The sequence below is a fragment of the Ctenopharyngodon idella genome, chromosome 15 (genome assembly GCF_019924925.1).
Source record: "Ctenopharyngodon idella isolate HZGC_01 chromosome 15, HZGC01, whole genome shotgun sequence".
Classification (NCBI taxonomy): domain Eukaryota; kingdom Metazoa; phylum Chordata; class Actinopteri; order Cypriniformes; family Xenocyprididae; genus Ctenopharyngodon; species Ctenopharyngodon idella.
In genome coordinates, this window is record NC_067234.1 from 10,846,809 (window position 1) to 10,870,280 (window position 23,472).

The 23,472-nt window shown below is 36.7% G+C and overlaps 1 protein-coding gene across 1 annotated transcript; it reads left to right on the forward strand.

Moving 5' to 3' along the window:
* Window positions 1-1,623: 1,623 nt before the first annotated feature.
* pgm2l1 (phosphoglucomutase 2-like 1) lies at window positions 1,624-22,591 on the forward strand. Its single transcript, XM_051863132.1, has 14 exons — window positions 1,624-2,278; window positions 6,421-6,588; window positions 7,341-7,447; window positions 9,153-9,237; window positions 9,417-9,500; window positions 10,854-11,047; window positions 13,905-14,094; window positions 15,621-15,718; window positions 15,839-16,019; window positions 16,284-16,377; window positions 17,294-17,423; window positions 17,582-17,771; window positions 17,881-18,014; window positions 19,941-22,591. Exons 1-14 carry the CDS (start codon window positions 2,177-2,179, stop codon window positions 20,041-20,043), a joined length of 1,860 nt encoding a protein of 619 aa, XP_051719092.1. The 5' UTR covers window positions 1,624-2,176; the 3' UTR covers window positions 20,044-22,591.
* The last annotated feature ends 881 nt before the right edge of the window (window positions 22,592-23,472 follow it).

The window sequence follows — 23,472 nt, forward strand, 5'->3', positions numbered from 1 at the left end:
AGAAAGTCATATACAGCTTGGGGTAATTTTCATTTGAAAGTGAACTAATCCTTTAAGCACCTATATCCAGAATGTACTGCACTTTTAGATCGAAATGTGTGCTTGAAATAGCTTTGGCTGTGTGTTCTCACCTTACGTGAAAAACCATAAATTCCTGCAAAGATCACTATATTGTACCTGTAGAAAAACACAATGCTTTTGAACGGTAAACTCTTGAATAATGTTAGAAATATCATTAAAACAGACATTCAAGTCATTTGAGCATATTACATTTAGTTATGGAAAATACTCAGGTAAGTGATGAGCTTATGTTTTGTGTCTGTATGTACTAAGTACTTTGGGCATGGCACTGAATATGTCTGATGACACATCCCAAATGAGTCATTCTTAAGAGAATCCCAAGACTGTCCACCCAGTGCACTGCTGCTTTTACTGTGTTCCACTGCAGTCGATGACCTTGCGCCTCCAGTGTTCCTTTAATCAATCCGTAGCCTGCATGTGACATTCTGGTTGTGCAGTAATTCCTAAAGTGGAGTGGAATTATCAATGACATTTGTACTGACTATAAATTAGACCATAGTCACTCAAAATAGTGTCGTACCAAGAAATAAGAGCTCACACGTTTGCGTCTGACTTCAGTCTTTACTGGATGAACACTGCTCAAACATATGGAAAGTTAAAGGGTTAGTTCACCCAAAAATGAAAATTCTGTCATTAATCACCTCTCGCTCACAGGAGGTATGACTTGTCCATAGACAGCAATATAATCAAAACTTTCAAGGTCCAGAAAGGTACTAAAGACGTCATTAAAACAGTTTCAACCTTAATTTTATGAAGCGACGAGAATACTTTTTGTGCGCAAAAACAAAACAAAAATAACGACTTTATTCAACAATCTCTTCCCTGTCATTATCCTTATGCAGATGACAGTAAGCACAGTGAAGGCTTCCGTGTTTACGTCTGAATGCCGGCTCAGTATTGGCCAAAGCCGCACACATGTGATGCTGATGCAGGATCTGGCCAATAATGAGTCGGCGTTTTGATGTAGAACCTGGAAGTGCTGGATGTATGAGAGCATGACACAGAAGAGAAGATATTGTTGAATAAAGTCCATATTTTTGTTTTGTTTTTGCACACAAAAAGTATTCTCATCGCTTCATAAAATTAAGGTTGAACCACTGTAGTCACATCGACGGTTTTTGTACCTTTCTGGACCTTGAAAGTGTTGATTATATTGCTGTCTATGGATGAGTCATATACCTCTCAGATTTCATCAAATATATCTTAATTTGTGTTGTTAAGATGAACGAAGGTCTTACAGATGTGGAACAACATGAGGGTGGGTAATTAATGACAGAATTTTCATTTTTGGGTGAACTATAACAACCACTCAGCATTCAGTATGCAAATCACCACACACAGGCTGATAATATTAATCACCTTCATTAGACCTCTAATGCAGTCTAAAAATGTAATTTTTTTTTAACTTTTTTCATCATTAGTAACAACCACAAAATTCAGTATTTGAATTCATTGGGATCTTTATACTGCTTTGTTGAAAACATTGGGGGGACAAAACTCAATTTCCCAGCATTCCCCCAGCAGCCCAACCCACCCATGAGTTGTCTCTACATCTTAGCTAGTAGTTTGATGCACACAGCAGTTTTTGTGATATAAAGCCATAGCAACACTCTTCCAGATATAGAGAAACATTTGTAAAAGTGTTTTTTGTGATGTGACGTGCGTTCATAACGGAACTGCCTCCGATTCTCAACATGCGCACTTAGGCTAAATCCACCAATGCTAACTGCATGTGGATCACCAGCTGCTCTTACTGAGGAAGTGTTGTTAGCTTTAAAGTGAATTTAGTATTGAATTATTTTTGTAGTCAGCGGAAAATCTAGTATTTTAAACGATTTGGATTCAAATTGAATTTGGTCTGTGGACATAGATAAACTGACGTAACGTACAACAGTCTTATTTTGATATGCATGCAGTGCGATGAGTTGACTTGATGGTTTGTCTGTTTCGCAGTCGTCTGTGACCTATTTGAATGGTGACGTCACACCGCTAATCTTTAATTTCCGAGCACGCTGTGCGCAATAACATTCAGTCGCACGGGTTAGAAGCAGCTGGATTTGAAGTTCTTAACCTGAAGCCTGGATCTACCGCTAAAATGGGGTCTAACGGAGACCTCAACGCAAACTCGCAGTGTCTCAGTAGCACTGGGGACCTGGTCCTGGACAAAGCGATCAGTCAGTGGATGACCTGGGATAAGGTGAGAATGCAACTAGTTTTTAACATTATCACGCTGACATTATGACTGGTTGCCAACCATTGCCACTGGAAGCCGGTTTTTGTCAAGTGTTTTCACATTGTTCAGACGTTGTTTGTCTTTGTGAGGCTGTGCATGAATTTTTAAATAGGACATCTGCTTATGAATGCAATTCATTTTTGTGTATTGACCATAAAATGCAAAGTTAAGAGAGGAAACCTCTGAAACATTCAATATCACATTGCATTTCACTGCATTGCAGTACCAACTTGACTCATTCAAATGCTGAGCTGTGGTGGTAGATGGTATCAGAATACCATGGTAATTTGATACACTACTGAAACTGAAACACTACCATGCAACTTACCATAGCGGTACCACAGTATTCCTGGAAGTACCTTGGTTTACCATGTAAATTCTGTGGCTTATGAATTTTAGTACCATGGTATGAAAAGAACACAGTACACACTGCCCCAGTACTCTTTTTGTAACAGATGGTGCTAGCATGGTACTTGTCTACAAAAAGCATGCTATTGCCACTCTTACAAAAAGTACTGTGGCCATACCACGACACAGTGGTGAAATCACATTTCCAATACTAAAATTGATGTTTCATGGAATTTACATGGTTTTCTAAGATTCTTCCAAAAATGCAATGCTTCTATGATACTATTTGGTACCATCACCAAAGTACCAAAAACTATGTAAACTTGTATACTTTTTTTTAATTTATTTTTTTAAATAAAGCACTTGTCCAAAAAGGCTATACTATTACATTAGTAACATATGAGTTGATTGAAGTATGGAGTATCATATAAATACAAATGTACATAGATTAGCTGAAGTGTCATCCAGTAGGTCATATCCTGTTACCTGAATGACCGAATGGCATAGTCAGTGTGACCAGCCTCTCTGTCAATTTGTTATTCTAGCGTACTGTAGAGGGAGTGAGATTTGATGCCAAAAGCGGCTTGTGCTTTAAATATTGAGCCTTCAGAGAATGTGGTACATTATAACAGCTATTTTAGTGCTATTATCAGAAGTTACACATTGTTTTGTATTGATGTACAGTTTGCAGCTTTTTTTTTTTGCACAGGCAAATTTAATAGTCATATGTCTGGCTGACCTCCTCCTGCAAATGTCAAACTCGGCCTGCACTGGATGACTTGTGCATATAGTAGTACACTACAGGGCAAGCAGCTGGAAGTTGTAATAAAAAGCCATTAGCTCAGCAAAAATAGACGGGAAGTGGCACATTTCCTTTTGTGATATGTTTAAGTGGTACTTTTACTGATTGTGTACTTCCAGTGCTATTTAGACATTCCTGTGTTCACGTATTTGAGTGGCTCAGCTAGCTTACATGTTTGGATTATTTGAAAGCCTGTTCAGTCTAGGCCACAGAGATAAGCTTTCAGCAATGGGAAAAAAAAAAAAAAAAAAAAAAAAAAATTATCCTGACTGTTGAAGAAAAATCTATGATTAGATGCATTAGCACTACTGACTCATCTCTGGTCCTGACATCCTAAAGCAAATGCTGGGAAGAGTGTCTGGTGCTGCCCACTTTTTTCGCTTTTTATATGTGAGAACATTATTGATTTTTGATGTGGTCAATAGCTTGCCATTTGCTATTGCCTGCGGTGTCCCAGAATCCTGTTTGTCCTTAAAAATCCCTTCCAAATAACAAATTAATGAGTTTATGCATAAGTTCAAGATTTTTTTTTTTTTTTTATATATATAAATATACATAATCAGGTGTACCAGACCCATAAGACTTTGGTTAATCTTTGAAACACAAATTAAGATTAATTTTAATTAATCCTGATAAGGTTTTTGTCCAGGTAACCAAAACTCACAAGATCCTAAGGCTCTGTTTACACCTGCTATTAAGATGCGTTTTCGTCTTTCGGATCACAAGTGGACAACACTAAATACATGTGTAAACAGATTCTAAAATGTTTTGAGCTTCTCCACTTTCAACCACTTCCAGAGGTAGTCGAAAACACATTTGACCGGATTGCTTTCATGGAGTAAAGCGTTCGAACAGCCACAAAAGACACCTACTCTTTGCCTACTAACCTGGTTTGAAGATCATACTAAGCACAACGTTCTTTCACTATTCCTGATTTCTAACACATACACACAGTGTTCAGTGTGGTCTTGCAGCTGTCAGAGCAGAAATAAAAGCTGATGCTCTCCGTGTTTTTCCGTCATCTCTGTTAATATGTAAATTGTGTGAGCTTATTTTGTCCATTAGATTAAAAGATCTGAGGAAAAAAAAAAAAACATTTAATACATTTACCTGCCCATAGAGCCTCCCCTCAAAGAAATCAGGACAGAAGTGGTTGAAAGTAGACAAAAGAGACAGATTAAAACACCAGGTGTAAACGGGTATGTGTCTGCCTCCAGGTGCAAATAAGGCCTAAAAGGTTATAAATCCGTCATAAAGCAAATCCATATGAATCGAACGATTTAATCCAAGTTTTGGGACATGATCTCTTTATGTGATGAACATAATTAATTTAGGATTTTATTCATACAAACACAGAGGGCATCACATAAACAGAATCTTGTGTGTTCACATGCTTGAACAAACATTGGTTTTCATGCATCACACACACACGTTTGAGCTTCCATGTTTACTGTATTTAAAATATGTACAGTGTTCAGCGTAAATGAGTACACCTCCTTTGAAAAGTAACATTTTAAACAATATCTTAATGAACACAAAAACAAATTCCAAAATGTTGACAAGACTAAGTTTAATGTAACATCGGTTTAACTTATAACATGTAAGTAAGGTTAATAATATAACTTAGATTACACATTTTTCAGTTTTACTCAAATTGGGTTCAGATCAGGAGCCACTGAATCACTTTTACCCTGTTCTTATTCAGAAATCCAACAGTGACCTTTGCGATGCCATACAGTTTTGAAGCCATCAGTTCCAAAAACATTTATCTTGGTCTCATCACTCCAGAGTATAGAGTCCCAGTAGTCTTCATCTTTGTCAGCATGGGCCCTGGCAAACTCTAGGTGGGCTTTTTTGTGCCTGGGCTTTAGGAAAGGCTTCTTTTGTGGACGGCATCCATGCATGCCATTCCTCTGCAGTGTACGCCGTATTGTGTCACGGGAAATAGTCACCCCAGTTTGGCTTTCTACTTCTTTAGATAACTGCAGTGAACTTGCATGCCGATTTTCTTCAACCCTTCTCATCAGAAGACGCTCCTGTCAAGGTTTTAACTTCGTGGACGACCTGGACGTCTCTGTGAGATGGTTGCAGTTCCATCTTTTTTTTTTTCTTTTTTTTTTTTTGTACCACTTTTGCTACAGTATTCTGACTGATAAGTAAAGCTTTGCTGATCTTCTTGTAGCCTTCACCTTTCTGGTGACATTTCTCTTCCATGTGGTGCCATTGCTGACAGCATGAAATGGGAAGGGGTTTTAGCACTCTTTTATAGTCAACTGTCTGCTGGACACCTGTGTAATGAATAATTAGACTCACCTGTGGTTGAATTCTTGTTAAATTAGACATTTGTAGTCTAAAATTTAGCTTTGCTCCAGAGACTTTCAGTGGGGTGTACTCATTTTTGCATCACCCTAATTTGAGTAAAACTGATAATTTTGTTCTCTAAGTTATATTATTAACCTTACTTTCATGTTATAAGTTAAACAGATATTATATTAAACTTAGTCTTGTCAACATTTTGGAAATTGTTTTTGTGTTCATTGAGATATTGCTTAAAATGTTACTTTTCAAAGGGGGTGTACTCATTTATGCTGAGCACTGTATGTGTCAGTTATTGTTTAGATGTAAATAAAAGCCTAAGTTAAATCTGTTCATCATATAAAGCATTTGTAACTCTTCACAAAACTTATATTAAACCACTTAAATCATATGGATTCGTTTTATGACGCCTTTGTGACCTTTTTGGATCTTCTAAGTTTTTGTGATTACCTGGTCAAAAACCTCCCAGGTTTCATTGAAAGTATCCTCATTTGTATTTAGAAAATGAATCAAAGTCTTATGGGTTTGGAAAGTCATGAGGGTTAGTAAATGATAACATAATTGTCATTTTCGGGTGAACTAACCCTTTTAAAAACTTACATGAAATTTAAATTGATAACATTATTTTTTGTCTCTATAGAATCCTCAGACACGGGAACAGATTGAGTCTCTGGTGCGAGAGGGGCATGTGGTGGAGCTGAGGAGGAGGTTGTGCTCCAGGATGACGTTTGGAACGGCTGGCTTGAGAGCCCCGATGGGAGCGGGGTTTGCTCGCATCAATGACCTTACTGTCATCCAGTCTACACAGGTAAGTCCAGGTGAACTGTATGCGGATGAGATCTCAACAGGTGTTCCTTCTCATGTGAAAAACATAACAACCAAGGCATACTGCTTTGACCTAAAAGGGTTAGTTCACCCAAAAATGAAAATTCTGTTATTCATTACTCACCCTCATGTCGTTCCACACCCGTAAGACTTTCGTTCATCTTCGGAACACAAATCAAGATATTTTTGATAAAATCCGATGGCTCAGTGAGGCCTCCATTGACAGCAAGATAATTAACACTTTCAGATGCCCAGAAAGGTACTAAAGATATATTTAAAACAGTTCATGTGACTACAGAATTTTTATTTTTGGGTGAACTAACCCTTTAAATGTGGTGAGGGCCTGTTTACACCAAGAGTGAAATAAAAACACACTATTTGCATTCTTCAATGCAAGATACAAGTCATCCAACAAACTTTTCAACTTTTTTATCTCACATTTTTTATTCTGTGGCAGAAACAAGCTTCCATAGTAATGCACTGATGAAGTAAAAGCTGAAATGTATATCATGGTAATCAAGTAATAGGAGTAGCCATTTTAGCAGTAAAATGGTAGATTCCAAATGTCATCCTCTACATACAGGAAAATACATGTTATGTAAAAACTGCTTATGGACATAAACTCAAATGCTCAAGTCTTGTTGGTTGATATTTATTTGACAGGTATTCAACCATACTTGGTCGATTCTGTTTTTACATTATGATAAGTCTGTCTTTCCTTCATTATTGCTGTAGGGAATGTACAAATATTTAGCCAAATATTTCCCTGACCTGAAAAAAAGAGGGCTGGTGATTGGTTATGACACTCGTGCCCAAGCAAGCAGTGGCTGCACCAGTGAACGGTAACAATCTCTACTCCATTATATGAACTCTACATGCAATTACACCTGCACAGTGTTTATAATCTGGCATATTTCATACCTACATCAACAAAATAGCTTTCTCCCATCTTTTTTTTTTTTTTTTTTTTCTTTCATAGGCTAGAATTTTACCTATTGATTTGCACAAACTTTTGCTGCACATACAGATAGAGATTCAGAACTAGATGGCATATTTACAGTAATGCCAAACCTATAGTATAGTAAGTGACACATTTTTTTCAGTTTTTATCCATTTTCAATTAAAGGTATAGTTCATGCAAAACATGTAAATTCTGATTCATGATCTTCTCCTACCCTAATGCGATTTTGAAATTGTATTCTTTCCTGTGGATCACAAAAGGAGAAATTTACAGATTGTAAGCTAAATAAGTAATTGATTAAAAAAATATTTTTGGGGGGTAAACAAACCCTTTAAACTCATCTTCACCCTAATATATTTTTGTATTGTTGAGAAGAGAACTTCGTTGGAATTGAACATGGGCGGATGCAGTAGATCTCTTGTTTTGCTAGTAAAATTGTATGCAAAATGAACCAGCAAAACTGCCTGCTGTGGGACAAGAGAAACCATCCTCTCTTCCTGCACTGAAGAATAGTACTGCATTCAGGCACATGTTGAGCACATTCATCAGTTGCATTCTTTATGCAATGAAGGCACATTTTTAGAGTCATAACAATAGAGTTAGAGGTTACTGTTAAAATGTTTCACTTGGCCATTCTGCATAATATGTACTGTAATTTCTGTGCTATATCATAACCTTGACTGCATTTATATGTAATATTCTGATTAGTTATGTGTCATGGAAACACGTTAACCCAGTTGCTATAACCAGATTAGACAGGATAAGACACAAATTTTGGATCATATGAGCAAACATCTTATAAGGGGCCAAGCTCAGAGGGTGTGATGGTACCTATTGTATCTGTTAGTCTTAGCCCACAGAACTGTATGGTAAAAAGTTGTGAGATTTGGCACAAAGATACAGCAATCTTGGAGTCTCTAACTTGATCCCTTTAGCACCACCAACTGTCCAAAGTTGGCCAGAAACAAAATTCAGTTACCCCCTATGATGTCATTTTCTGTCTTGATCATTTTTCTGCCATTTTGAATTTCTGCCGAAAAACCTACTTTTTCAAACTAATTCTAGATGGTTCTTCTGAATTTTTTTTTTTTTATACAAAAATTGGCTCAGATCTTCTTTACACCATGCTGACAAAAGTTATTAATAGCTTTTTGACCAAACCATTCACGAATTTGATGGCACGGTGCCAAGCTGATTCTGAGGATGTAACTCTGCAACACTTTGGCATATTGACACCAAACTTTGTACGTGTCACTGTCCCCTCACACTGACCACACATCAATTTGGTAAGAGCGCCACCTATTGGTTCAGAGTTCTAAGCAATGAAATCAAATTACTAGTGGTTATGTTTATGATTTTCTAGCCATTTTGCCTAAATTAATAATAATAAAAAATGCCTTTATTTACTCGTTGCAGTATGAAAACACCTCATTATTCCTCATTTGTGCTTGGCCCCTTAATTGCTGCTTGCAGCTATATTTCATTATATTTGTTTGTCTATACAGTGTACTACATTTGCTGTAATAAATTCTTTTACATCAGAAAACAATGTAAATAACAATTCCCATCCTTTGATTCATCTGCAGGCTTGCAAGGTTGACTGCAGCTGTTATGCTTTGTAAAGATATCCCTGTCTATTTGTTCTCTACATATGTGCCGACCCCATTTGTGGTAAGAAAATGTTATTGATAGATTTTTTTTTTTTTTTTTTTTTTTTTTTAATTACATTTATATAACAGTTGTTGTTTTGTCTGTCTTGGGAATGACCCTTAGGAGCAATGATAATAAAGAAAAGAGGTGAAAGTTATCTTGTGTCCTGTGAATTGTCTTTCCGTCTTTTTGTCCTCCAGCCGTATGCTGTGATGAAGTATGGAGCTGCAGCTGGAGTCATGATCACTGCTTCTCATAACAGAAAAGAGGACAATGGGTACAAGGTGAGCAGCTGTTAATAAATTCATTTATTAACATAAATTGCCTACCGTTTTCAGTTATTTCAGACCAATTCTACTGAATAACAAAAAAGCAATAGAAATAGCAAGTGTGAGAGTGTTATAACTCTACTAACTCCTTTGTTACTTGCCCATTTTATTTTTTTATTTTTTATAATATACACTTTTTTTAAGCCTAGCAAACTTAAATTGATAATCCACCCAAAAAATTTAAATTGTCATCATTTACTCAGCTTTATGAATTACTTTCTTCTGCAGACTCTTTTATTTATCATATGCAAGGACTTCATAAATGTGGCTCTTATAAGTTCAAAAAGTAATGCTGTTATGACAAAGGAAGTGTATATTATCAGACATGTCCTTCTCTTTTTGTAAAATTCTTATTAATATAAAATCACAAGGAGTCCTTTCATCCTTTTTATGAGACTTAATATTACATTTTACTATTTGTGAACACACTTCATTTGTGGTGGGAAAAACATTGACAATAGGATTCCTCCTATTGGTTCCTTTGTGTGCATTTAAATATTATTTTTAAACTGTTCAAGCGCAAGATTAGAAATAACTCTGTATTCGCACACTGTTTTCTGTGTGCGCACAAAAAGCCGCCTCTCATATACTATGTGAATACTGAATTGACTTCTTTCTTATCGTCTTGAATGGACAAATAGACGCAAAATTATTTCAAAATATCCTTGGAAACACAGTGGGCTTTGTCTTAAGTGAATGTAAACTTTTGAGGAAAAAAAAATACATGTATGTCAGTTTATTGGATCAGTATATTCACTCATATTAAAGCAGCCTAATATTCCTGCTGCAGTCATTAATGTTAATTAAACAACAAAAAAGGCAAAGAGAAAATTACACTCTGTTCTTGACTAAATAACATTTGTAACTTTAATAAGGATTAATCTATATTTTATTTATAATGTGAAGACCATGAAATGCTATTTTACATTTAATTTCATTTGATTTCAATTTCTGTACTAGACCTACCTGAGAAACTTAAAACAAAACAAAAAAAAACTTTATTTTATTTGTATCTTTGTTCAGTTTTATTTATTTGTGCTATTACTAGTTTACTACTATTACTAGTTTATTTGTTCTTATTTTATTACTGACTGTTTACTTGTCTCTAATTATGTTTGGACATTATATTAGTTAGTCTAGGTGTTTTTGCTGTGTTTTTTTTGTTTTTTTGTTTTTGTTTTAAACAATAGGCAAAAGTTCCTTGTGTAAGTGTTCTTTAAGCTGCTGATTTTTGCTCATGGTATTCAGCTGCAATAAAATGTTTTGCAAAAAGACACAGAGAGATTCAACCTTGTGGTTTTTCTGTAGGTTTACTGGCACAACGGTGCACAGATCTCCTCGCCACACGATAAGGAGATCTTGCATTGCATTGAGGAGAGTACCGAACCATGGACTGAGTCCTGGAACATGGATCTAGTTGAGAGCAGCCTGTTAAGGAGAGACCCGCTGGAGGACGTCTGCCGCTGGTACATGGAAGAGCTAAACACTGTCTGCTTCCACAGGTGCAGTCTCTCCCCTGTACAAAGAGTGTACTGTTGGTGTTTTTAAACTGTAAAAATAAAGCGGCAGGAAGAACCGAAGAGTGTTTTTCGTAGCGATGGTATAGATCAGTGGTTCCCAAAGTGGGGGTCGGGAGACATCGAGGGGTCGCAAGATGATTTCCAGAAATCAAAAAACAATATTAATGATTAGAAATGGCATGTTTTATGAATAATTGTAACAAAATACTAAAAATATTAGTTCAATTAAATACAAAAAACATGCAAATGAAAAAAGCCATCAATCTTTCGATTATTTATTTATTTTATTTTTTTTCCCTTGACCCTGACTCCTGAGGTGATTACGACAGATTAACAACATATTATCAACAGCATCAGTTGCAGCAGGTCAATTTACAGCACCATGTTAAACATTCAGACATGTGCACGTAGGTAATTCTTTAGGCTTTAAGCTTTGGATATTATTTTTGTCGAAATGAAACATTGATTATCGACCAAAGACAACGTAGGGAGGCCAGCGAAGGAGAGCGGAGAAGCACCACCATCAGGAGGCATAATGGATAGCACTTGTCTCTTCTCGAAGGTGGAAAAACAAAGTTCTTTATGACCGTATTCTACATCCCATGATCCTACAAAATTCCTAAACTTAACTACATTACTAATTATTAATAAGCAGTAATTAGGAGTTTATTAAGGCAAAAGTCATAGTTAATAGTGAGAATTGGACCCTAAACTAAAGTGTGACCATACTTTCAAATTAAACTATCACATATTACTTTAAGTATTTCTTAATTAAACAATCATTGCTAAACATTGCTAAATATTCAAGTAATTATTCAAGATAACAAAATAAAGGTGCAGTAAGCAATTTCTGAGAAAGTGAAAGTGGATCGGACTGAGTAGCAGAACACTTGTAGCCAATCAGCAGTAGGGGGTGTGTCCTGCTCATGATGGTGGGAGGAGAGAGTAAGAGATTAGAAGAAAGACTGTTGAAGGAGAGATGGCTGAGAGACATTACAAAAGAGAAAAGTTCAGAGGAATATCACTGGAAAAAGAAGGGTTATGATTAGAGGTGCACCGATAGCCGATTATTCAGAATGATATCGGGCGATACCGATAGTTTGGTTTTTCTTAAGGAAAAAAAATCTCTCCCCAATAATGTTGCAAACTATACAGGGAACCCTCTCATTTGGTACACTACAATACTAGAGGTTACAATTAACAGCAGAGGTATTATATTCAGCTGCTGTTTATTTTCAGATATAATAATTACACTCAAATAAAAACTGAAATGTTTGTATAAAACTTAGTATCACATAAGGTATATATAAGGTATGTATATAACTTAGGCATTACAGCGATCTGACGTGTCACGTTTAAGAGCGTCAAAACGCCATTTATTGTTTGAATTTCATGATTTCAAACTGAAACTTTTATTCTCATCAGTTATAACAAAGCACAAAGCCTTTTGCGATTATTGGACAGGAGGCGCTACAAATAATATTTGATGTAGCAAAAAATAAAAATAAAAACGCAGACCTGGCAACCCTGGCTTGAAATACGGGTGAGTCATAGGGTCAAAAAGAGCGTGCTTTAGCGTCACTATTTTTAAACTGTTAATGAGTTAAAATTCAACACAAAAGCTGGTTTGCCAACTGCTAAGGAGAAGAGGAAATTCAACACAAGTGATTTTCTTCACACACAGTATGTATAAGTTGCAGTCTGAACACGTCTTTCTGCACACTTTGGTTTGACAGGATATAATCGGCCCTGATCTTCGGCTGTTTTTAAACAATCGGCCGACGACCGATAGTGATAATAATAGCTTTTATCGGCCGATACCGATTGTCGGCCGATACATTGGTGCATCTCTAGTTATGATCAGACAAGAGCTTTAGGACCACTGTTAATATTAGAAAAGCTTTCCAGCGCTGGAGAGACCGAAGCAGGAAGGACTAAAAAGAAACACTGAGGTTTCTGTTCCAGGCTTGAGGAACATTGATTTGGCTGTTTCACAGAACCAAGATATGCTGTTGTTGTAATTAGCTATAGTAACAGGACAGTTTTGAGTGTCATTGTTTGTCTGAAGCTGGTGTGCTGCTGGAGACTATAACAACGATCTCTTCCTTGTATATAGTCTTGTTTAGTATATGTTCATTTGTTTGTTCTTCCTTGTCGTTCATTCATCATCTTTGCTTTATTTTTTTTGCGAAGCATTATTTTGCTTTGTTTCGGCTATGATAAAGAAACAGTGTGTTTGTTTGGGTTGAGATCTCCGGAATGTTGTTTGGTAGGTTCAAATATCAACAGTGTTTCTCAGAAATCGCTCAGAAAAGTGCTTTTGTCTTTTTTGTCCGTATGTTTGTTTGGTTAATAATACAAAAGACAAAACAAATGTATCCCAGTACCCAGTATAAACCAAAAACAAACATTTGACAAACTTTCTTTAAAGTCGGCATGAAACGGAAGTTGCGATAAAAATGTAGGGCAGAATTTGATTTTGTCCATGGAGAATTGATTGGATGGCTGTGGTTTGTTATTGGTTGATCTCATGTGAGTGACAGGTTGCCCTGCCCTCACGCTAGTAAGAGGGAGGGGAAGTTATTTAAAAATAAAGTTTGTTAAATAATTTATAATAAATACTGCAATATTCCATAAAAGATAAGAACTGTCAATTTTGATTTCTTGGTGACTCACAATGAAACACAATGATCTACAATGTCTAAATCAATCAATTTATTTGGTGAGAAGAACGAAGTGTTTGGAAGCTAGTATTTTTTTAATTATAGGGGGTTATTACATTTTGATCACTTTTAAATACAGTCCTTCACAAAGGTTTTTTTTTTTCTTCTCATTGCAGAGAACTTAACTCAAAGTCTCCCCTGAAGTTTGTGCATTCATCTTTCCATGGTGTTGGTCACAACTTTGTCCAGAGAGCTTTTCAGCAGTTTGGCTTCCCACCCCCCATCCCTGTCCCAGAACAGAAAGATCCAGATCCAGAATTTTCCACTGTCCGTTGTCCTAACCCAGAGGAAGGAGAATCTGTCTTAGTAAGATTTCTCTTTCTTTCTTTCTTTCTTTCTTTCTTAATTTAGAGTCGTATAACTTACATTAAAGGGGGGTATCACACACAGTTTCTGCCAATCTCATGTTAATCTTGAGTACCTATAGAGTAGTAGTGCATCCTTCATATCTCCAAAAAGTCTTTAGTTTAATCATATTTATAAAAGATACATACGCTGTACCGAGTATTTCCGAAAACAGTCGAGCGCCTGGAGGCGTGTCCTTTGAGCGGAGCTAGAGTCACAAGTACGTGCAGCTTTTGTGTAGAGATCGTCTACAAGCTATCAATGGTCAGCTAAACAACTGTATTTAAACACACAGTACACCATTGCATTATCAATGGATAGCTTTTGAATCACTATAATGAATATAGCGTATGAATAATGAATTTATGAATTCACTACGTTCGTGTTGTTTACATTATATGCACTTAGGCGCCTATTGTCAACAAAACAGACATTTGAAGCAGTTTTACTCACCACCTGCGGTTCCGACTCATGACCGGGATCATTATCACTGTCTTTCAGTTTCAAATGATCTGTAAATCCAGCGTAGAACTGGGCCTTGTTTATAAAACCATAAGCGCAGATCCTGAGGGCTCGAGCAGCCACGGAAAAACACATTCATATATGTATATAAAAGATATTCTCCATTCATTTTAACCAATAAAAAAGTGATTGCAACTATCAGTTTCTATGGTTATTTTAATGACAAATATCGAGAGCGCATCAATGTAATGCATGAGAACAAATCTCTCAGCTCCACTGAACACTGGGTTCTTTGGGAAGCAAGGTTATCTTTCCCTCACAACCAAAAACACACTTCTTTGATGACATTGTTGATTTCGTGCAGTCCTGTGACCTGTGCAGCGCTGCTGATGACTTCCCGAGCGCGCGTTGATGGGCGTGCTCTTGCTCTCTCGCTCAGGTCCATGTGTGCACGCGCGCCCTTCCGGGAGAAGTGCCCATACAAGGAATTCCGCCCCCGTTGACGTCACTCAGGCCGATACTCGAAAAAAAAAGTCCGAAACCTGTGAGGATTTGGAAGAGAATTTTTCAGAACAGAAATACTCCGTTATACGTCCAACTCATGTTTTGAAACTTTGGCCATGTTTAGTATGAGAATCCAACTCTTTAACAGTGTAAATAAGTCAGAATACATGAAATAGCATTATACCCCCCCTTTAAGTTACATAATTTTAAATGGATACAAAATGTATTTAACCCTTTTAAGCTATTCAGGGGTGTTTTTGACCCCAAATTATGTTTGCTGGAAAAAAAAATTATCTTGATCCAAATGGCATGAGACTTTGTAACGCTGGCAACACTTTCTAGATCAAGCAACCAATCAATCAATCAATCAATCAATGGGAATAATTGTAAAATCAGCCTAAATGCACAATCAACGCAAAAATAAAGTGGTGACACCACAACTCATCCAAGATGGAGAACAGTGCATAATACTAATTTACCATTTGGACATAACCATTGAGTTGTGTTTCACTGTGTTTCAGGAGCTGTCCCTTCGTTTGGCTGAGAGAGAAAAGGCTTGCATTGTTGTGGCCACAGACCCTGATGCTGATCGCTTGGCTGTTGCAGAGCAGAATGACAAGTAGTTTATCATTAATACCCTCAACAGTAAAAAGTAGTATCAGTTCTACTTGACAGCACTTGTTCTGAACTCTTGAGTCAAGTGGCTCTTAAGTAGTATTCTCTGTTTTTTTATGGACAGTTGCAGTTGGAAAGTGTTCACGGGAAATGAGTTAGCTGCATTGCTCGGCTGGTGGATGCTGTATAACTGGAAGGAAGCACATCCGGACCCAGCAGACACTGAGAAAGTATACATGCTGGCCACCACTGTTTCTTCCAAAATACTTAATGCCTTTGCACGCATAGAAGGCTTTCATTTTGAGGTTAGTTCAACTTTGAAGTTTGTATTATACCAAGGCTTAAAATATCTTGAGTGCTTTATTATTCTTAAATAGAGCCTATGATCTAAATTATTGGTTTGGATGCCCATATAAGGACTGCATCCTTAAATTTAAAAGGCACCTATACATTTTTATGTATAAAGACCTAGTGAAATGTGTGTAAAATATTATTCGGAAATTCTTTTTTTTCTCTGAACATTTCCATGGACCCCCTAGCACTTGTTGTTTTGCTCCCCTTCATCCTAGGAAACATTGCCCGGCTTCAAATGGATTGGAAATCGAATCCATGAATTAACAAAAGCAGGAAAGGAGGTCATTTTTTCCTTTGAAGAATCCATTGGTAAGTGTGATTACCTGCAGACACACAAAGTTCAAGCAATGCTGTCACCAGCATGTTTGTTTATTCTTTAAATTAGTAAGATTGTTCATCCAAAAATAAAAATAATTTACTCACCTTGTTGTTCCAAACCTGTTTTTTTTTTTTTTTTTTTTTTTTTTTTTTGGGAACATAAAAAGGGCTTTTCACACTGTGTCAAACCTGTGCAGTGTAAAACTATGCAGTGTTAAAATGTTATGATTTGATGCTTGGCAACAGACCAGCCAATCATGTGCTTCATATTCACATGCTTTGGACAGTCACGGAAACACTGTGCATTATAAACAGTAGTTTCAGCGTTTGGGGGAAAAATATCAAATGGTGATGGAAAACGTGTCAATTGGAGTAGAAAAGAGACCACTTCATTCTGACCTTTATAGTACGAAAAGTCCATTCTGAAAAAAAAATCAAATAGTACTGTCAGCAATATATTATAGGAGGATGCGCAACGCTAGAGCCTTAATGTAAATGTGTCACATGCAGCATTTGTCCAATCAATGGCACTGACGCCGCAAATATGCAAATAAGGAAGTTAACCCAGAATTTAGGAATGTACAGCAGTTTATAAATACACAGGATTAATAGTTAACCCTGGGTAAATTATGAGCAATGTGAAGCAAGATTTAGGGGGTTTAGGGGTCCATACAATTAAAGTCAGTGGGGTTCAGTATTGTTTTAAAGCCTAAATTCCCAAAGAATAAAGTCTGATCCTTTTTTAGGGCTTATTTAAGCTTCCTGTGTCACTTTGAAATATGTCACACAATGGGTTGTGAACACCATTCATGTTGCTTAATTCAAGGGCTTGTATTTTGTCAGTGGGCTTCAAAACAATACTATATGGAATAATAATGTTCTGTCTCATCTTTTATTTTGATGCCAGGGTTTTTGTGTGGGAGCATGGTTCTTGATAAGGATGGAGTCAGTACAGCGGCTGTTGTGGCTGAGATGGCTGCTTATCTGCACACCAAAAACCTTTCCTTGAGCCAACAACTATGCAACATCTATGAAATGTGAGCATCTATTCTGCTACACTTTATTATTTATTAAGTACTTATTAGTTATTAATGATTTCAAAGAACTGAAATATTTTAGTGTTATACTGTACCATTGCTTTCACGTTTTACTTTGATCATACGTGTTGATTTTTCTCTTCACTGTTGTACCGCAGATATGGCTATCACATTTCCAGAACATCCTATGTCCTCTGCAATGACCCACCCACAATTTATAAAATATTTAGCCGTCTGCGCAACTTCGGAGGCCTGGGTGTATACCCAGGATTATGTGGTGATTACTGTATCACACACATCAGAGATGTGACCACTGGTTATGACAGCAGTCAGCCTGACAAAAAATGTGTATGTCATAGCAGATCTCCTGAATGTTTCTTGATTTTAGGTCAATGACAAACGGTTTGATTGGAATAAGTTTTTGTTTTTTTGTTTTTTTTTTCTTTCCTCCTTTTAGGTCCTTCCATTGACAAAAAATAGCCAAATGGTTACATTCACATTTCAGAATGGCATTGTTGCCACACTTAGGACCAGCGGGACTGAGCCAAAGATCAAGTATTACACAGAATTCTGTGCACAACCAGGAGAACGGTTTGTATTTTCTATTAGAAGTTTTAAAATGGATGATATTTTTGGTTTATTTCAATAGTCCACTTGAGACATTAGAATATTTGTCATTAAGCAGACTGCTTAATAACACTTTATTTTGATGTTCTCCCAACACACATTTTAATGACTATAAGTAACTTTGCAAGTACATGCCTACTAAGGGTGCAACGAGTTGTAGTTGATCCGTGATCCATAAAGACCAGGTCCCAAAGTTCAGCACGCATGTGATTCGCAGATTATTTGCAACGTTTCACCATCATAGAGTGAAAGTTTCTCATTTCCATGTGTTTTGTCTTGCCACTTTACACAATTTACACAGTTTATGCAATTTTAAATCACTCAAGCACAAGAAGAGCTGAAAGAGAACTCAATTTGGTACCCGTGCACCGTTATCTGTGCGTACAGCCGCACGCATTCAAAGCGCACACAGAGTGCCGCGTTTCAGACAGTGTGCGAACATCGAATTCATTCCTCTTTCGCGTCTCCTTGCACTTGAATAGGCACATACATACAAAGTTATGTCAAAATACCCATCTCGGTATTCTCTTAAACACAGTAGGTTTATGTCTTAAGTGAACGCAAACAGTTGTGTATGTGTATCATTATATTGGATCTGTGCATTTGGTCTTAAAGTGACAGTAGCCTATAAATACCTGCTGTTGTCTATGTCTATGTCCGCGCATAGTATACATTCATCAAATACTTTCGCTTCAAATCTGCTAAATCCCAGCATCAGCCCATTTAGAAATACCGGTTCGTTGGCACAAACTGCTAAACGCCACTTCCCTTTGTCAGCAAAAGCCTCTAAGTCCACAGAAGAACCAATCGGAAGACGCGAATCAAATCATATGATTTCAAGATGAATGATGAGCTGACTTTCAGTTGCTGAGCTGCAAGTTTTTATCATGTTTTGTCCATCGTTACAGTGGCAATGACAGAATTTCACAACAGTGTTCCTTTTGCTGCTGTAAAACTGACAGAAACAGACGTTTTACTATGTCTTGTTGTCCAAAGAGGTGGACTTAGAGGTTTTTGCAAAAAAAAAAAGCACACATTGAACTGGCTTTGCAGGAAAAGACAGTCAAATGTGTTAAATACCAATGAATTGACCAAAGTGACATCTTTGAAAATAAGGCATTTCAATAACTGACTAACAACCTTTTCATTGCCATTAAAGTGAAATTACTGAACCTAAACATAGGAGCCTGTTAAAAATGCTCATTTAAAAGAAAACATGTCAGATGGACTTAGGTTTTTGCATCTGAACTCTTCAATTGTACCTTTGTTGTATTGTATTTATCTATGCTTGTACTTTTACTTGTTCTTTTGCTGTGTTATCGAAGTGCTTAAAGTGTGCTTTATATAATAAAAAAAAAAAATGAAAATTAAAGTTGCAGACTTAAGGCTGGCCACACACTTGAAGAATTTAAGCCCGTTTTTGGGCTTAATGATCTGGGGGGTGCGGCCCAATTTGAGGCTTCTCGCAACTGACTTTTCTGATAAAAAAAATCCTTAGTTGTGTAGTGCGATTATGATTATTTTACTGCTCCCGATCACGTCGGAGCCAGCATGATCCCAGTTTGCAAATATCAAACATGTTTGATCACACAAGTCTCCGTGAGATCATCTCTCACTGTGGAAATTGTACTACATTCGACAGGTGTGTGGTTTTGTGGTCCGGACGAATCTTCTAGTGTGTGCTTTCGGAGGATTATAATGCTAAAAATTGGTTGAAATTGCCCTTATGTCTGTGGTCTCCCACAGTTTTAAAATCGGTTAAGATTTGAAAATCGTCTAGTGTGTGGCCTGTCTTACCTGATTTTCTTTATTCTTAAACATATGAAAAATGCAATTTTTATGAATACATTTGATCTGTTTTTTTTTTTTTTTTTTTCAATTGTATTGCAGTGACATCTCTTGTCTGGAGGAGGAGTTAAGGAAAGTGACCACTGCTCTAGTTGAAGAGTTTCTTGAGCCTGACAAGAACAACCTGCTTCGCAGATCAGTATAGCTTTATTTAACTTGTGGTAGGATCGTTGTCCTCGTGGGAATCTCATGTAAACCAGTCCCAAAGGCCTGTCACTGTACCGTCCTGTGAATGTCATTGTATTACTGTGAAATAATTTGAAGGATTATCACTTCATGGCTCTCAAACAAAAAAAAAGTAAGTATGAATGCTTATTCATTGTAGTGGTTAATATATGACAAAAAATATTGTCATGATCATTTTCTTTTCTTTTTTCTTTACCACAATTGAATGTGTCTTGCTCAGAAAAGTAAAATTACAAGGCTTTGATTTTATTTATATAACATTTTTCAAGAAACCTTCTTAAGTTTGAGTGCCACATTATTGCCATTACTTCTGTTGTATTAGTCCCACCTGTTTTGACCTGATGTTTGCTGGTGTCTGGATTTCATGAATGTCACTCCACATTATATTACAAGTATTATTTTAACCCCTGATCTGCTCGTTGTTGTAAGAGGTTTTGCTGAGAGTTGCTGCTGCTGCTACCTTTTTAAAGCTCTGTGAGCATGTGTATTTGTTGTGCTCTCATAAACCTGTGTCCGTATTATATAATTATGTGTTGATGCTCACATATGTGTTGCAACGTATGTTGATGCTCACACGCTTTATGTAGTGTTACATGCGTTGATAATCAGGAGGCAAGCAGGACAGCATTTTGTTGCTTCCCTGACTTCTGCTGGCTTTGTCATGCTGGATACGCACAGAGTAGATGTAATAAATGGAAGATTCTGGGTTTTGTTTTTGAAATTTCTGCTGTACTTAGTTTGATGGGCATATTTGACTTTTGTGGGTTATATACACAATGTGCAAGTTGCAGTAAGTCAAACAAGTGCCATTGCCTTGCAAGCAAGACAAGCAAGGCATTGCACTCTACTGATAGATTAAGACTTGGAGAAGGATAATTATTCACTCCTTAAACAAGAACTTTTAAAAGAGTTCAGAAAAGAAAAATTGGTCATGTTACTGTTTTATTTCCTAGCAGTTCTCCATCACTTGTTTCTTTGTACTTTTTTAGGTCATTTTTCCAAAGGATCTTAAACTACTCTATTTATTTTGTTGTTCTATGACTATGCACTCTGATAGTTATTTCTACCATACATTTGTTTTTGCCCACCATGAATTAGATTTATCCTTGTCTCAATTAATATCGAGTTGGTGCCATTTAAAGGGTTAGTTCTCCCAAAAATGAAAATTCTGTCATTAATCACTCACCCTCATGTCTTTTCACACCCGTAAGACCTTCGTTCATCTTTAGAACACAAATTAAGATATTTTTGATGAAATCTGATGGCTCAGTGAGGCCTGCATTGCCAGCAAGATAATTAACACTTTCCGATGTCCAGAAAGGTACTAAAGACCTATTTAAAACAGTTCATGTGACTACGGTGGTTCAACCTTAATGTTAAGCTTCATGAAGCTTCGAAGCTTTATGAATCATTTGTTTCGAATCAGTGGTTCGGAGCGTGTATCAAACTGCCAAAGTCACGTGATTTCAGTAAATGAGGTTTCATTACGTCATAAGTGTTTCGAAATTTCAATAGTTCGCCACTGGGGGGCATGACTTTGGCAGTTTGATACACGCTCCGAACCACTGATTCGAAACAAAAGGTTTGTAAAGCTTTGAAGCCTCATGAAGCAGTGATTGAAATTGCCCATCACTAGATATTGTTGAATAAAGTTATTTTGTTATTTTGGTGCACAAAAAGTGTTCTCGTTGCTTCATAACATTAAGGTTGAACCACTGTTTTAAATATGTCTAGTAGCTTTCTGGGAATCTAAAAGTATCAATTATCTTGCTGGCAATGGAGGCCTAACTGAGCCATCGGATTTCATCAAAAATCTCTTAATTTGTGTTCCGAAGATGAACGAAGGTCTTACGGGTGTGGAACGACATGAGGGTGAGTAATTAATGACGGGATTTTCATTTTTGGGTAAACTAACTCTTTAATATCCTTGCTATTGTATTGTTATACTGAGTTTATTTTAACAAATATCCTCTGTGTAATATTGTCTGATTGAAGACACTTCATTATCAGATCCAAATCAAAGTTCATGAAATGTAAAGTATTTTAGTATTTTGAAAAAATAATAAATATTTTTGTTGACTTAACTGGTTGAGAGGGTCAAATAGAGTGTACCTGATTTTTGAGGTGGGGAAAAAAGAAAAGATATTTTGTGCTAGTGATATTTTTGGAAAATCGAAGGAAGAACCATTTTCTTGAGTCTAATGTGTACAAGTACAGAATGTTTTCTTCTTTCTGCATTATTGTTTCAAGTAAAATATTTATTTGCAGTGCAACCTTGACATTCCTTATGTACACCTCTCTACAAATAAATTGTATTTGTAATGTGTTGTATTTATAACTTTCAAGAAATATGGGAAATGGCAACATTTTTGTAAATATTTATGAACAGGAGCACCAAACAATCCGTCTTTAAAATCTGGAGATCATCTGGCCCCAGAAATCTGTGAAATGTATGCTATTGCAGAGGAACAGCATTTTAAAATTAAATTTTCTGTTGATAAAATGAATGTAACACTGTCCAATGACAGCCTCATTTGCCTCCATTGAGCTTGTGTTCTCCCTGAGATCCTAAAGTATTATATGTAAATATAACTGAAATACAGACAAATCATGTGAGATGAGGCAGTTCCTCTTTTCTGTGCCCGTTTATTATGTTGGCAAATAGACCACAAATCCACATCCAAACTGATGGAAATGGGTGGATTAAACCTGTGGTTCTCAACCAAGGAACAAGAAGGTTGAGAACCACTGCACTAATTATATTAACCTTGACCACTTTGATATCATAAATTCAGTGATGTCTGCACTGAAATTAAAACGTATGTTAGTGTGGTAGTTTTTAGCAGATACATTAAAAGTGCATCTTGGTGCCTGCCCAACCAGGGGCCTGTTTCAATAAGGAGGTTCAACCAACTCTGCGATAAAACTTAAACTCCGAGTTGACCTACTCTTTGATGGGGAAACTGAGATTTCAGTTTAAGGACAGCTGAATTGAGTTAGTTCAATCAACTCTGAGTAGGTTGTGTAAGGCCCGTCCAGTCGGCCCAACAATGGTTTCCCTTATGGTGGGGAAGGTTTTTTGCACGTTTGGTCTTTTCAGCGTGGCTTTTATCTGACTCCATTTTATTATGACCTGAAATTTAGGTTAGAATGCCAATTGATTATTGACAATTTATATGATAATTTATCTAGATATTTGATTATTCTGTTTAACTCTTTAATCTTATTGTACTCATTCATTAGGAATCTATGTTGCATAGAGAGCCGTTTAACACAGATCTCATGATCACAAACTCGCCAGTCTGATCATTAGTCAAAGGTTATGGCTAAAGCAATTTAACAAATCTGCCCATGCTTGCTATTGTTAAAAGGTACCCATGTAGCCCCC